General features: G+C 44.8%; 1 protein-coding gene across 1 annotated transcript in view; it reads right to left on the reverse strand.

Annotated features, from left to right (window-relative positions):
- ALPK1 (alpha kinase 1) overlaps positions 1-13,526 on the reverse strand; it is a 45,513-nt gene that overhangs the window by 8,505 nt on the left and 23,482 nt on the right. The window contains exons 5-10 of the mRNA XM_014960899.1: positions 5,184-5,382; positions 3,700-3,759; positions 3,395-3,481; positions 2,608-2,684; positions 948-1,043; positions 340-444 (exon numbers count right to left, since the gene is read on the reverse strand). Coding sequence (XP_014816385.1) covers positions 340-444; positions 948-1,043; positions 2,608-2,684; positions 3,395-3,481; positions 3,700-3,759; positions 5,184-5,382 — 624 coding nt within the window. The remainder of the gene's footprint in view (positions 1-339; positions 445-947; positions 1,044-2,607; positions 2,685-3,394; positions 3,482-3,699; positions 3,760-5,183; positions 5,383-13,526) is intronic.

Consider the following 13,526-nt stretch of genomic DNA (forward strand, 5'->3'; position numbering starts at 1 on the left):
TTTCCTTTTACTATTTGAAGCAAAAGTCAGCTCTAACTGCCTGCTGCTCTGTTTTCTGGAGGAAATCTTGCTCTTTCTCCTTTGAAATATAGCTGGAATTACAGAAGGAAGCAGCATTCCCAGATGGGTTTGAAAGCCCCTCCTCAGTTTGTGGACAGACACTGCCTTTCCATCCATCTACTTCGCTTCTGATTGGAGTTCAGAGCAACAAGTAACATCACTCCCACGACACAATACCCTGTATGATGCAATGTTTGAAAGCTGGATTACAGCCAAATTTAATAGTCTGGGCTCTTCTCTTATACAAATAGCACTTTCAGAACGAAGACTAATACTTACCACGGCTGTGAGGACAAACAGGGGGGTGTACTGGCTGTAGGCTGCTGCTAGTTTGCAGGCCTCAGCAGCTGACAATAAGCGATGACTGAACTCTCGGAGAAGGCTCTAGTGACAGGAAAAAAGCAAGAGGGAAAACTTTATCTTAAAGGCTTTTCTTTTCAAAGCTGCCAAAGCGAGGCAGCTTGGGATTTGTTTCTTGTGTTGTAAGTTTCCCGAGCTCTCTGAGACCTTTAAGTCTTGCTAGAGTGGGACATGGTATCTTAAACAACAACAGCCAGGTCTGTTTCTGAAGGAGCCTTTTTGCTCAGGTTTACCAGTGATGTGTCACTTTTTGACCCTATAAATATTCTATATATTACACAGACACACACACTCTGTAAATATTCTGAATTTTTTATTTTTCCTGAAGCGAGGCATTCTCCCCACCTAGGTGCTAATGAACTTTTCTAACAGGAGCAATGGAAGTTTCTTCAGCCCTCTCAGCACTGGAGAGGAACTAGAGGAAGAACAAAGTGTGGGTGAATTTGATCATCTGAACTGATGGACTGTCCATGCAGTCCATCTGAAGAATCTACACACACACAAACACACACCAAACCAAGTCTTACCAGGTCAATCTCAGCATTGGTTTTAAAGCGGTCATAATCCTTCTCATTCATGGAAGCAAAGATGTCTGCCATAATACCCAAGGAAGTAGCAATTCCCTGAAAAAGAAATGGAAAATTACAATAGTGTTTTTCCCCTTGCATTTTGAATTTCACCACCCACAATAAAGCCACTTCCGCGTAGAACGTACCAGGAAAAAACCAAAAAAACCCAACCAAACAAAGAAAAGCACTTCTAAAAAATTCAGAGACATCACCTTGGTAGGGTTTTATTAATTCCCACTTTCAGAAAGTGTAGCCTGGTGGATACATATGAGTCTCCATGAGTGGTAGCTATCCAGATTACCACTAGCTCTAGGTTTCAACTTAAACAGCATTGCATTTTCCTTAGCATTGCACTTTCCCAAGGTGCTGTTTGTGACAATGAAAGTCTCATGATATCACCAAAAGATGCATTAAGCCCTTGGCTAAACATATCTGAAAAAAGACTCAAGATGTTTTACCATTGTTTTTCAGGAAAGATGATAGAAAGCCAAAAATTATGTTTAAGAACTGGCCATTTGATCCCAGTCATTCTAAAAAATCCAGGGTAAAGATGTCTAGAGACATGATAGAAGTAATAAATGCTCATCATGCATAGCCTAAGAAAACAACCATCTTTTAAAATACATTTCCATAACTTACTGCACTGTTTAAAAACCAAATGAACAGAGTTGGACAGAAGTCGGGAGTTCTTGGTATGGATAATTTAATTTTCAGTTTCTTTTTTTTTTTTTTTCTACAGAACCAATTAAAAAATAAGACATGAACATGTAACATGTAGATCTATGAATGTGCTAGCGGTCTCTCTTTCTGGAAGATTTGATTTATCTGTGTCAGCTAAGGGTTTGCCCAGCTAAATAGTTAAGAACATTATTTGTGTGCTTTCCACAAAATTCACTATACATCTTTGCTCCCAGATAAATGTTCTGAGATTGAGGTCAAGCTTTAAGGCATGGCAGAGGAGAGGTGATGAGGTTTGTTTTTGTGGGATATCCTATACTGGGGTACAATTTCAAAACCTCTTAAAGCATCACCCTAGGACTTGCAAGACTTTGGTTCGCATTCCTGTTTAGCTACGGACACATGGTGTGACTGTTGCTTCAAGATTAGCGCAGCCAAGTCTCACAAAGGTGTTAAAGACAGGTACAGCTGCTGTTGCAAGGTGCTCAGATACTGCAGTGCCGAGGAACATCCATCACCCACAAGTAGCGCGTAGCGTAGCGCAGCTTATGAATGCTCCAGCGAATAGACACACTTGGTTACTAGGAAGAAAAATTAGCCTTAGTCCTAAAAAATAGACAAATAATATCTGTGGTTGCATTCTGCTCTTGTCAGAGGCACCTGTGACACCCTCAGTGATGGTTCACTTCAGCTGATTCTGCTTAATGAAAACTATTACTTTCATTCCCCTGCAGGAAAAAAGGTGTGGGTGAGTCTGTGCATGCATGCGGAAACAACGTGCAGTACAGACCTTGCCCAGAATGTTTGTCCTGCACGTTAACCTCGTCCGAGGTGCGTAATTGAAACGTTATTGCTAAAAGATTCTTCTGAAGTAAACAGAAGCTAATTTGGAATGATTATTAGATTGTCAAAGGTATCCAGAGTGAAAAGGAAATACTACCTTTTTATCTGGTTGAGGAAGTTTGAAATATCCCACGACCGAAGCCCAGATCAACTCTGCTGCCTCATACCACATCCCTGGAATAAATCAGGAAAACAGTCATCACTATGCAGATTACTGCTACAGATGGCTTTCAGTAGTTTATTTTACACCTCCCTGAGTCAGGAGCCCTCAAAACAGTATAAAACTACACCATTTTTTGCTTTGGTAACACTGAACACTTATTGCCTTTAGCTTTTGGCTGTGCATAAACACACATTTTATGTTCATAAAAGACATCAGCTCAACAGTCATGGAATATGTAAGGTCACACCAAAAGCATAAAATTAATGCTGTTGGCCTCAAGTACCAAGCCCAGAATACAGAAGCCCCTCATGCTGAAAACGAGGGATTTTCTTGTCTTGAGAGAGGAAATTGCTCTGATGTACCTGTGATAAACTACTGCCTGCCTTTGGGAACAGAGAAGTTGGGAAAAGCGTTAGCAAACACGGAGTAGCGCAGAGAAGAAGGGAGCAACATTTCAGAATGCTCCTCAGCTTCTGCTAAGATTAATAATAAAATGCTAATTTCTAAAATGCTTTTTCTTGGTACATGGCTCTAGGTCCTTGCTGCAAAGAGATGGATGCACAACTCATCTCCCGTGGCTGTGTTATGGGCATCAGGCAGGTGTTCTACACAAGCTAAAACTCTGCCATACGCTCTGTGTACCATTTTAAAGCTTGGCTGCAAAGGAAAAAATACAATAGGGGAAAACCATGATCAGAGCTTTATAGAAAAAAAGCTTTACCAAGCTTTTGCAGGATCTGTCCTCGGATCTGTAAGCAGACTGACTGAACGAGAATCCTATCGCTTTCCTCAGCGTATCGCCAGGTACCTGCAGAAAGACATACAAGGAAGAATTAAGGAAATTTCAAAACAAAGTTGCAGTTTCCACATTTTAGCAAAGAAATGTGAAGAAAAGAGAAACATGATGTAAGGAGTCATTAACGAGGTCAGATTGGCTGTATTTGAAGCTTGTGTGACTGCTAAAATCACTATCAAAAATCCCACTAAAATAGCAGATATGAAACTGGAAAAGAAATATGTATGTACCTGTTGCTCCATTGTTGTTTATAAGGTTGCTTAGGATGTATTCAGCTTTTAAAAGTTTACCTAATTAAAAATTAAAAAAAAAAAGACAGAAAATTAATATAAAAACGTATCACATGGCATGAAGTGAACAATATTCATCAGTGAAAGCCCGTGCAAATCAAACTCTTCTTCCCAGCATTGCCATTGTGTCCACACTTAAAACTTCCAATTAAGTACGTGCTGCAGATGCTGCCTCCTGCTCAGGAATCCCTCTGACAGCTCTCTCACATATACAACAAGTACTGCAAAAAACACTGATGAGGCAACTGTTTCTAGCCAGACACTTGATTCAGAAAGTCTCACTGTGAAGCTGTATGACACACCCCAATACAACCCACACATAGATTTGTTGCTGTCAATAGTCATAAATGTACCTGCACTACATTCTATAACACACGGTTGCACAGTAAGATGAAATTACGTATATATCTGGTTTAGGCACGGGTTATGCTGCCTCTCTGTCACTCTCTACCTAGCTTTTTAAAAACACCTTAAGCACAGAATATACAGCCAAAAAATACCGAGCGAGGGTGCAGCATGCAACACATGGTGGGGATTCTGCCTTTCAACCCCCTGTCATACGGCTCAGAGGTTTTGTCACGTGGCCAGAGTCACCCATGGCACGTTTAAGGTCTAATTTGATCAGCTTTATTCATGTCAAACCTTGCTTTTTGTCTCAATGGTCCAGCTGAATCCAAGAAGGCTGCTCCAGCCAGTGAAGCAGTGTAAGTGCTGGCTGAAGTAGCCCATCAACTGGAGTGTGCCAGCACCCAGACACCATGGCCTGAGAAGTCCACAGCACAAATAAAAATAGCTATGCAAGGACCTTATAATTCTCTTTTATGCAAATAAAACGTTCCTCAGTTGGGTTTTTCAGAGCAGGTTTGTCTGGCTTTGTTTTCTTCTCCCTAGTGGGACAGTGGGAAGATACATTAAAAATCCTTCAGGTGTTGCCTACGTTATAGGAATGTTGGAATTTATTTTTTTTTTAAATCAATTTATCCTCAAGGGGTTGCAAGCTGCATTGTTTGCATAGTCAAGTGGTCCCACTGAAAAAAAAAAAAAAAAACAAGCTGGGACAGTGCAGAGAAAATGCCTGGATTCTAATTTACTTTTTAAAGGCCCTTGGTCAGAAGTATAGCAATTCAGATATCCCTGTTTGAAACCAGCAGGGAAGATTTGTTAAGGAACAAAAGCTCCAATTAGTATTTTCCACACCCTTTCACAATTTTCTCTCCTGCTTTGGCTCTGAAACCCTTTATACCAGCCCCTTTGTGCTAGTGAGAGGAGCTGGGAGGGCTCAAGGGGGCTGGGAGTGGGCTGTGCGTTTGAAAACATGGCACCGGGGGCCGTAAGCATGTCATCCCCGGCGAGGGACAAAGCATCTTCTTCCAAGTCAAGTAGTTCCTAATTGGGCTTGAGCTGAGAAAAAGCAGCAGCCGTACCTGTGTTGACAGAGAGGCGAGCCTGCCGGATGAGCACCTGAGGGCCCATCGGCGTGGTGGGCTGGAGCCTGTGCAGAGCCTTGGCAATCCCAAGAAGTTGGCTGGAGGCATCAATCCAATACAGGAACCGGTCGATCAGGAACACAACAGCAGCTGCCGTTACGCAGTCCTTGACCATGATGGAGGCTTTCAAATAAATCTGAAAAAAAATTCACCAGTGCTACAGGGCAGCCTTGGAGAAACCCACCTCGCCAAGGCTCTGTGAACTGTCTACAGAAAATAGCAACCCTCTGCCTACGTATCGCCTTAGGACAGATGGGATGTCCCCAGTTATTTGCTGTAAGGTGGCTACACGGTTCTACTGCAAGTGAAATACTGAACATAACGAGAAGCAAATATTCCCTAGCAACTAAAAGGCTGTCTCAGAATTTCTACTCGCCTTATAATTATGGTCCCAGGCATTTACAAAATGGAGAAGTCATTGTGGCAGTGATCAGATAGGATTTATTATAACCTATAATTATGCTTATTCCTGATTATATTTTCATTTTTAAGACAGAAAGGTTCCAGCTGTTTATTTTTTTGAGGTGCAGTTATCATTCCTGATTTTTTTGGGGTCTTTCTAATTGCTGTTTAGTATCTGGAACCGCATAACTTGGTGGTCTGTTAAGGACTTTAAATTACGCCCAACAGATTACTAGAAGTAATAAAAATTAGTTTAAAAGGAGGACATGAGTTTGGAAAGACTGGAAATGGTCACTAAAGCTATTGTCACAGATAGAGCTCAAGCCATCCACTCCTTTCTACACCACAAACAAACAAATGGGCCAGGAGTCGAATGTGTTCCCCTGCAGGTCATCTTTAGTGACTACTAAGTCTGTGTGAACTCCCTTGGATTCCCAGAGCAGCTGAGCCATCACATCAACACAAGGAATCAGCTGGAGGTCCTGAGATAGCACACTGTTAAGAGGACAGGAGGCCAACAAAGACAGCCATGAGGAGGCACACAGCCTCATCGAGGTTGTAGAAGTCCACATGGACCCGGGGATATCTACCAAACATCAACCCCTTCCTGTGGTGGGCAGGAGTTGGCACTCCTGCAAGGAGGTGCTCCACGCGCTGACATGCAGGTAATTCCCTTTATATAGGTTTGTAGCATGGGATGGGGAGGATGGCACCCAGTCATCATTTCACCGAAACACCTGCCTGAAGTACAGCCATCAGCTGTAAGGAAGGACCCATCTCTGCAGCTACAGAGTCTCGTGGTTGCCCTGACCTGTCTGGTCTTCATGGCCACCAGTGGTTCAGCAGCCTAACGCTGGCTACAGAGAGCCCAGCTTCCTGCTGCCCAGCCTGGCTCAAACACCTGGGAGCTGGCAATAGTCGAGTACTGCTTTGCTGTGTGGTCAATCACAAGAGGAAACAAAAAACAGAAAATGCCTTAAACCATATGAAGCCTCCTCAGAAAAAGGATGCTTTTCTCTTCTCATTGATGTGAGTGAGCAACTCTACTTGTGACGGAATACAAGCAACACAGGGGAGGGAGGATCGGATCCCACAGCACCATCAGAGGATGAGAGATTGCCAAGAAAACTTTGTCCAAACCTTCATTAAAACATCAAGTTTGGCAACTATCTCCCACTTTTGTCTTGAGCATCAGTCTCCTTCCCTTGCCTTCCTTGTGTAAATGCACAGGCAGGGCCAGAGAGACAGCAACGTCCACGAGCTGCTTGAGACACTGCTCAGGCTCCTTGGATCCCTCCACACCCTCATTTCTATTCTCTTTGCTTTTAGCTCAGAGCCCCACAATCCGAGAGCAAGACTCGTTCTTGATTTTGAGCAGCATAACCACTGTCTGAGGTGAGCAGGAGAAAGCTCATGTCAAACCAGTTGGAGAAGAGCCCACGGTATAGGGCATGAAGCACCAGACTGTTGCAAGCGTTTGCTAGCTCGTTTGAGGTTCAGTGAGGCGGGTTTGTACAAATTTCCTTTTTTCTTTTTTTTTTTTTTTTTTTCCTTGGCAAATTGTCGGATCCGAAAAAATGATTCTTTTTTTTTTTTTTTTTTTGGAATATTGTAATTATTTTAATACTGGAAGTTTAACACCAATTTGGAGAAAGGTCTGATGACTACAATCATGCCTGACCTCACCAGCCCATTTGTGCTGTTGTTTTTTCTGCATTTGTTGCATTTTCCTCTCCCTCTCCTTGACACAGCTAAAGCTGTGCATTAAGTATGCGGGGGGGGGTTTTTATAAATTTTTTTTTTTTTTTTTTTTTTTTTTTTTTTCCCTGAGCCTGAGTTGAATTTTCTAAGAGGATGGCACTTGAAAAGGATTCCTGGAGCCCAGCACGCACAACTCTGCTTGTGCCGGCCAACAATGGAGGAATCCCCCTCTCCAAGCACCTGTAAACTGACACTGCAAACCAGCCATTTGAAATGCTCATCAACAGGCCATATATTTAAGCACAGAGCATCGCCTAATCTATTTTTTTTTCCCTCCCCTTCTTCCTTTAATAGATTGGAGCACAAAAGCCTGAGAGAGGGTGACCTACCAAACAAAAGGGCCTTTGAGTTCCTAGGAAAAGTAGACTTGGAGGAGGATGGAAGGAATCCAAGTGGCCCTATTATTTCCACTTGCACTAATTAGACATTTTTCTGTCAGCTATTGAGCACTGCTGAGAGGCCAAACTCACTGAATTCATTTCTAAAGTGTTTACAGAAGTTTGCATCTGTTTGTGTCTCTTCAGGAGGAAAATAAGCACTTCAATAGCATTGTGGAAAATCTAAACGAAGCATCCTATTCTGAAGGGCTTGGCAGTCTTGCAGCTGCATAATTTAACTCTCCGCTCAATGCCGAAACCTCTTGTGTCCCTCTCCAAACCCAAATGGACACAAAACGTAGAAAAGTCAAGCCAGGGAGAGAAACTCGGCTATTTTTTTTTAAAAGGCAGGGCTGCATGCTGTGTGGCACACAGAAAACACGGTTCGATGTCAATCTTTGCAATTACATCCCCCTCCTCCTCCTCCTCCTCCCCTGTTCCGAGCAGCACACCAAGAAATTCATACCCGCTGCTTTCATGCCCTGCCAACTCGTGTGGCTGGAAAATTCCTCTGCACCTACAGCTCGTGCACTGGCCCCGCCGGGCATGCACCCAAAGACCCTCCCCGTGCCCCTCCGACACGACACGGGGCAGCAGCTCCCCGTCACCCAGCCCAGACCCTGGAGAAATCCTATGGACTTCCAGGACAGGTCCCAAGCCTACCCCCGACACGACCAGGAGCTCCACGCCGCTCGCCGCGGCCGGGCACTTTGTTCTGCATAGCGGGCTAGTGCCCCAAACAGATTGACTCACTTTCTTTAGGGCTTTAAAGCCACGTCTGGGCACATCCAAACACAGAAAGGGAGAGAGAGGGAGAAAGGGAAAGAGGGAGGTAGGCGCGCACTTTGTTTTCACATCTGTGTCCATGATGTGAAATGCATATGTCTAATTGAGTTTATGACACAAAGGGAACCTCGCGGCTGGGAAGTGGAATCAGGTGGCGAGAGAATTAAATTTGCACCAGATTTCTATACACGGACTATTGGGGAAAATGCAAAACAGCCTTTAGTGAAGGTTTGGTGGTGGGTTGTTTTTTTTTTCCTCCCCTTAATGGTGATGAGTGGGAGGGTGTGCTGTTTGCATGGTTTCCTGCATTAGTGGGTTAGCTCCTCCTCACGCCCTGGCTGAAGTTTGGGTCCCAGCTTTGGGTTCAAAGCCACGACGCCTCCTTTGCATTGACAATGGGGGCCGCTCCCAAGAGAGGGGAGAAGCTCAGAACCGGGGCCATCTGGCACTAGGACTGGCAGGAAAGCGTCAAAGGGAAATTATTGGTGCATAGTAAATGAGGACGAGGAGGAGGGGAAGAAAATAGGGGAAAATCTTTATGTGGCAGCTGATGTAAGAGGAATTACAAGCCCAAATAAATGAAATATTGATTTAATCCACTCTCTCTGCCCTCTTTATAAAGCAGAGATCCTGGAGGCAAGCCCCCCCGCCCCAGCGTGCAGGCTCGGGAGGGTCCCCTTTGGAAAAACGCCTCTGCGAGCGGCAAGGTTAGAAAGCAGGGGCAGGAATCGTTTCATTTGCAGAGTGTCCCCACAGCTTTGCAGACACTCTGGGTTTCTGTGCTTTTATACTTATATCCATTCATCTCAGACTGTTTCAGTCTTTGTTTCATTTGCAACTGCAGCTGAGTTTTAAAGTATTTAAAATAAACCCCCATAAATCAAAAAACCAACAAACAACAAAACAACACAAGAGCAGTCAATAAAGAATTCCTAATTCCGTGCACAAGGCAGGAGTTTCAGGGACACGTACTTCCAGGTGCTTTAGTTCTCTCCCAAGAGCTGTTCCTAGTTAGCACTCCACTGAACCCTAACAAATTGCCCGGTTTTCTCTCCCCCTACGTTCGTCCCCTGTCAGATTAAACACAGAGTCACAACACCAATGGATTTGGCTGAAGTCTTTCACCCCACGCGCTGTGAGCAAAGCCTGTCTTTCCAAGAGACCAAAGCTGCTGTCACCGCACGGGACTTCTCTATCAATCTCTGCCTTTCAGCTGGCAATCAGCGCCCACTCGACAAATAACAAGGAATTAAGCCTCCTACCACCTCTGTGATGGGCAGAAGAAAGCACGTCCACGAGGCGCAGACAGATACGCTTGAAACACGGGACAGTCAACTCACACAGTAAATAGCTGCAGACTGAGGAATAAGAAGCTCCTGGACGCTTTCCTCTCTGCTCAGCCCAGTGGAGAAACCCCATATAATGGCCTGAGTTTCTGGAGCTGTTAATTAGCTCAAGTTATTCATCCTGAAGGCAATGGAGAGTTGGGTGTTTATTCAATGGGAGCAGCATTAGGTCCATTATTAGCAGCTCAAAACACCACAGAATGGGTCAGGTTTGGGTTTTTGTTTTTTTTTTTTTACAACCAACCACATCTTGCTTCACCAACTGAGAAAATACTAGAGCAAGAACAATTCCCAGTTCTCTCAAGAACTTCCCTTTTTTTGCAATTTAGCTTGCCACTGATACGATTTTTCTGGTATTGGGAGATTCCATGTGCTGCTCTTGGGCTTCCACTCTCTCGTTGAGAGCCTTTGCTGTTTGCAGGGAGCAGAGCTCCAGCAGAGCGGTGCCCCCAGAGTCCCGCCGGCAGGACCAGCTCCGTCCCTCGCAGGATGGAGAGGGTCTCCCACAGAGCACAGAAGGCACCATCCCTGATCAAGCTGCTGTTGGCACACAGCTCTCAGTGCTGGGGAGCAGTAATGAAGAGTGCACCCACCCGTGGGAGAACCATCTGTGTGATGAACTTGAGCAGTCTTGGGAGGGAGGAAAGCGGCAGGCAGGTCAGGCTGCTGAACAGCAGCACTTTGGGGCAAGGACGGATGCAGAACCCTATAAGGTGCCAAGGAAGCTCCTCGAGAGGGAGGTCTCATGTGTCTGACAAGGCAGCAAGGATTTCAGGGACTGCAGTGATCTGCAGGAGTACCCATTCTTAATCATTACCAAGGATAGGTGCATCATTTTGTGGTCCCAATTTGTCCTGCTGTGCTCAAGCTCTAGACTATTTATAAACTACTGTGGCTATTCCCTGTGGTACCTTAAAATACTATGTTGAAGGGGATATTTTAATACTTAAAAATAGCTAAGTGCCAGTGACAAAACTCCCCTGAGGGGGTGGCATCAAGACCATTATAATCAGCTAAAAATCCAAGAGTCTCTTTCCTAAATCTGTGTCCTCAAAACGTCAATCCATTTGAGAAGTAGTTTAATTTGGAAGGAAAACACAACATAGCAATCTCAGCAATACAACATTTGAAGCCTTTTCCAGGGAGGAAAAACTCCATGAAGCTGCATCTGAGAAGAGGGGATCCCCCCCATGAGCAAAGTGAACTGACAGTACCCAGGATCAGACTTCCTGCTTTTTTTCCTGCCACCCCGGGCACAGTTGAAGCTCTCCTGCCTGCACCTGATCTCTGATGCTTCTCATTTACAAATCCCCAGGGATTGTGCAGTGTGAGGGGGGCTGGGGTGCCACGGATCCCCTCTCGGGCTGAATTCAGCCCACGGCCACAGCTCTCCCTTACGTCACCCTCCGTTTCACCGGGATCACTCAAGAAGAGCTCTTATAAGCCAGGTAGCAAAAGGTCAGCCTGAACAACCAAGATACCAGGGCTACAATTTAGGGCTTTAATTCTCCTGTTACCACACCAACAGTTAGAAGGAGGAGAAAACTAAATCCCCAGCCCTGTCTTTAGTTCGTTTTCAAAAGCTCCCAGCTCTAAGTGCCACACACACACCTAAGGGTAGTTAGGGCATGTCCCTCAGAATGGTTTCCCTAATGGCAATCCATCAGCAAGTAATTAGCCAAGACCCAGGAAAGGGCTGCAGGGCCTTATTTTATACTCTTTTCAATATTCCCATTAAATCCCATGAGATCCTGCACCGGCAGGGCCAGGATCCACGCAGGGAGCACAGGGTCAGCCTGCACAGCTCCCTACAGCAGGTGCAGAGGGACCTGCAGGAGCCCTGCTCTTGGAGGCTTTTCCTTTTGCATTTGCACTGTATCTATCCCAGCAGATCCTGGTCCACGGCTGGATGCCCGAGCCTGGATGCAGGAACTATCGATCCTTATGCTAAAAATGAAGGGAAGCCCCACATCATTACAATGGGCTTGCAAACAGGCTCCAATCACACAAAAAAATAATTAAAATATTAACGTAGCATGAATCATCACACAAGAGAACTACTTGTGTGCACGGAGTTGTCCTTCAATGAAACTCCCAACAGGGTTTGCAGGATCAAAGCCTACTGTACATGGGCATGTTGCCCTCTAATGGCTGGTCACCAAGCGTAAGGCTATTTCCATCCCTTGGGAGAGCAAAGATCTGCAGGAAGGGTAACCCCTGGCAGCCTCCCTTTTGGATCTGTGGCTCCGATCTGAACCCCACAGCACATGAAGTATTTGGAGAGAAAAAGTAATCCCTCCTTCGCTATACTTGCCAGCAAAGATGCTGCTACAATTCTGCTTTTGCTTTGATCTGGTAAAATCAAAAGTCCCAGTGCTTCCCAGTTTTTGCTCAGGATACAGATGTTAGTTATTACCCTTCAAGCCTTAGTAGAGATTCCCACCAAAGGGGCATTCAGGCTGTGACGGGGGCTGCAGGACGGGCTTGGTTTGCTAGCTGATTGCAGCAGACAGGGAAGCTCTCTTAAAACCTGCCAGGAAAACATGGAAAACAGTATGTTGAGCTTGTTGGACTGCAGTGGCCTTTGTATTGGTTGGTGAATCCCAGCCAGGGAAAAAAAACAAACCCAAAACAAAACCACAACTCAAACTAAAAAACCCCACCTTCTATAAGATGCAAAGATTTTGTAAAACAGAAGTGCTGGTTTGCCTCAAGGATTACAGTGAATCTATTGCCTTAAAATCCCTAGGGAGGTTGACATTGTGAAGAGAGGGGGAGGGAAAAAAAAGAAAAGTTTGCACACATTGCCAAAATCTGCCCTGAGCCCTGCTCCGGCAGCAGCACGGCTCCTCTTGAGCTGAGGCTGCAGAGAGAGCTAAGGAAAGCCTGGCTTGCTGCTCCCCCCTGCCCCCCAAGCTGGTTTTGCCATGCCTTCCTACTGCTTCAGCCAGCGCCCAGAAGTAATGAGCATCCCACAGCAAAGGCAAAGAAGAGCACTTTAAAAGGCTGCAGGTGCAGGTGGCTTTGCCTTCTTGATGTGTCAGACGAGCATGCAGCCGCCAGCAACGGGTATCCCACTTTATTTTAGAGTGCAATACTAAGGCAAACCCTTGAAGGCAAAGCTTAATCCGCTTACTCACTGCGCTGGTCTCATGGAGCTTTTCAGCCTACTCGTAGAGTAAAACATCCTCATGGTGAGCCCTGGAAGCCAGCTCTGCCTCCTCGAAACACCACCAGTGTGTTATGGTAATGAAGTGCCTGTCATTCACGGATCTCAAAGCACTTTTTAAATGTAATGAATTACGGTTTATGAGCTTATTCTAAGCATGGCAAATTAAAATAAACAGAGACGAAAAATTTTAAAGGTTTTTCTGAACAATAAATCAACAAAGACTTATTTTTTTTTTCTTCTAGGGAATTATTCTTCTGTCCCTCATGCTGAAAAAAAAACCCAAAGAAGAAAAAAGTTGCTCAGACTTTTATCTTTCCTCATCACACTGTAATCACTTCTCTTCAGCCTCATTTCCCCCCCAGCCTTTTATTCAAAGAACTGAAGCAGCCTTTGCTCTGCCTTGAAATTTTATTTAAAAAAAAAAAAAAAAAAAAAA

Source organism: Calidris pugnax, unplaced genomic scaffold, assembly GCF_001431845.1.
Source record: "Calidris pugnax isolate Ruff unplaced genomic scaffold, ASM143184v1 scaffold573, whole genome shotgun sequence".
NCBI classification, from domain to species: Eukaryota; Metazoa; Chordata; class Aves; order Charadriiformes; family Scolopacidae; genus Calidris; species Calidris pugnax.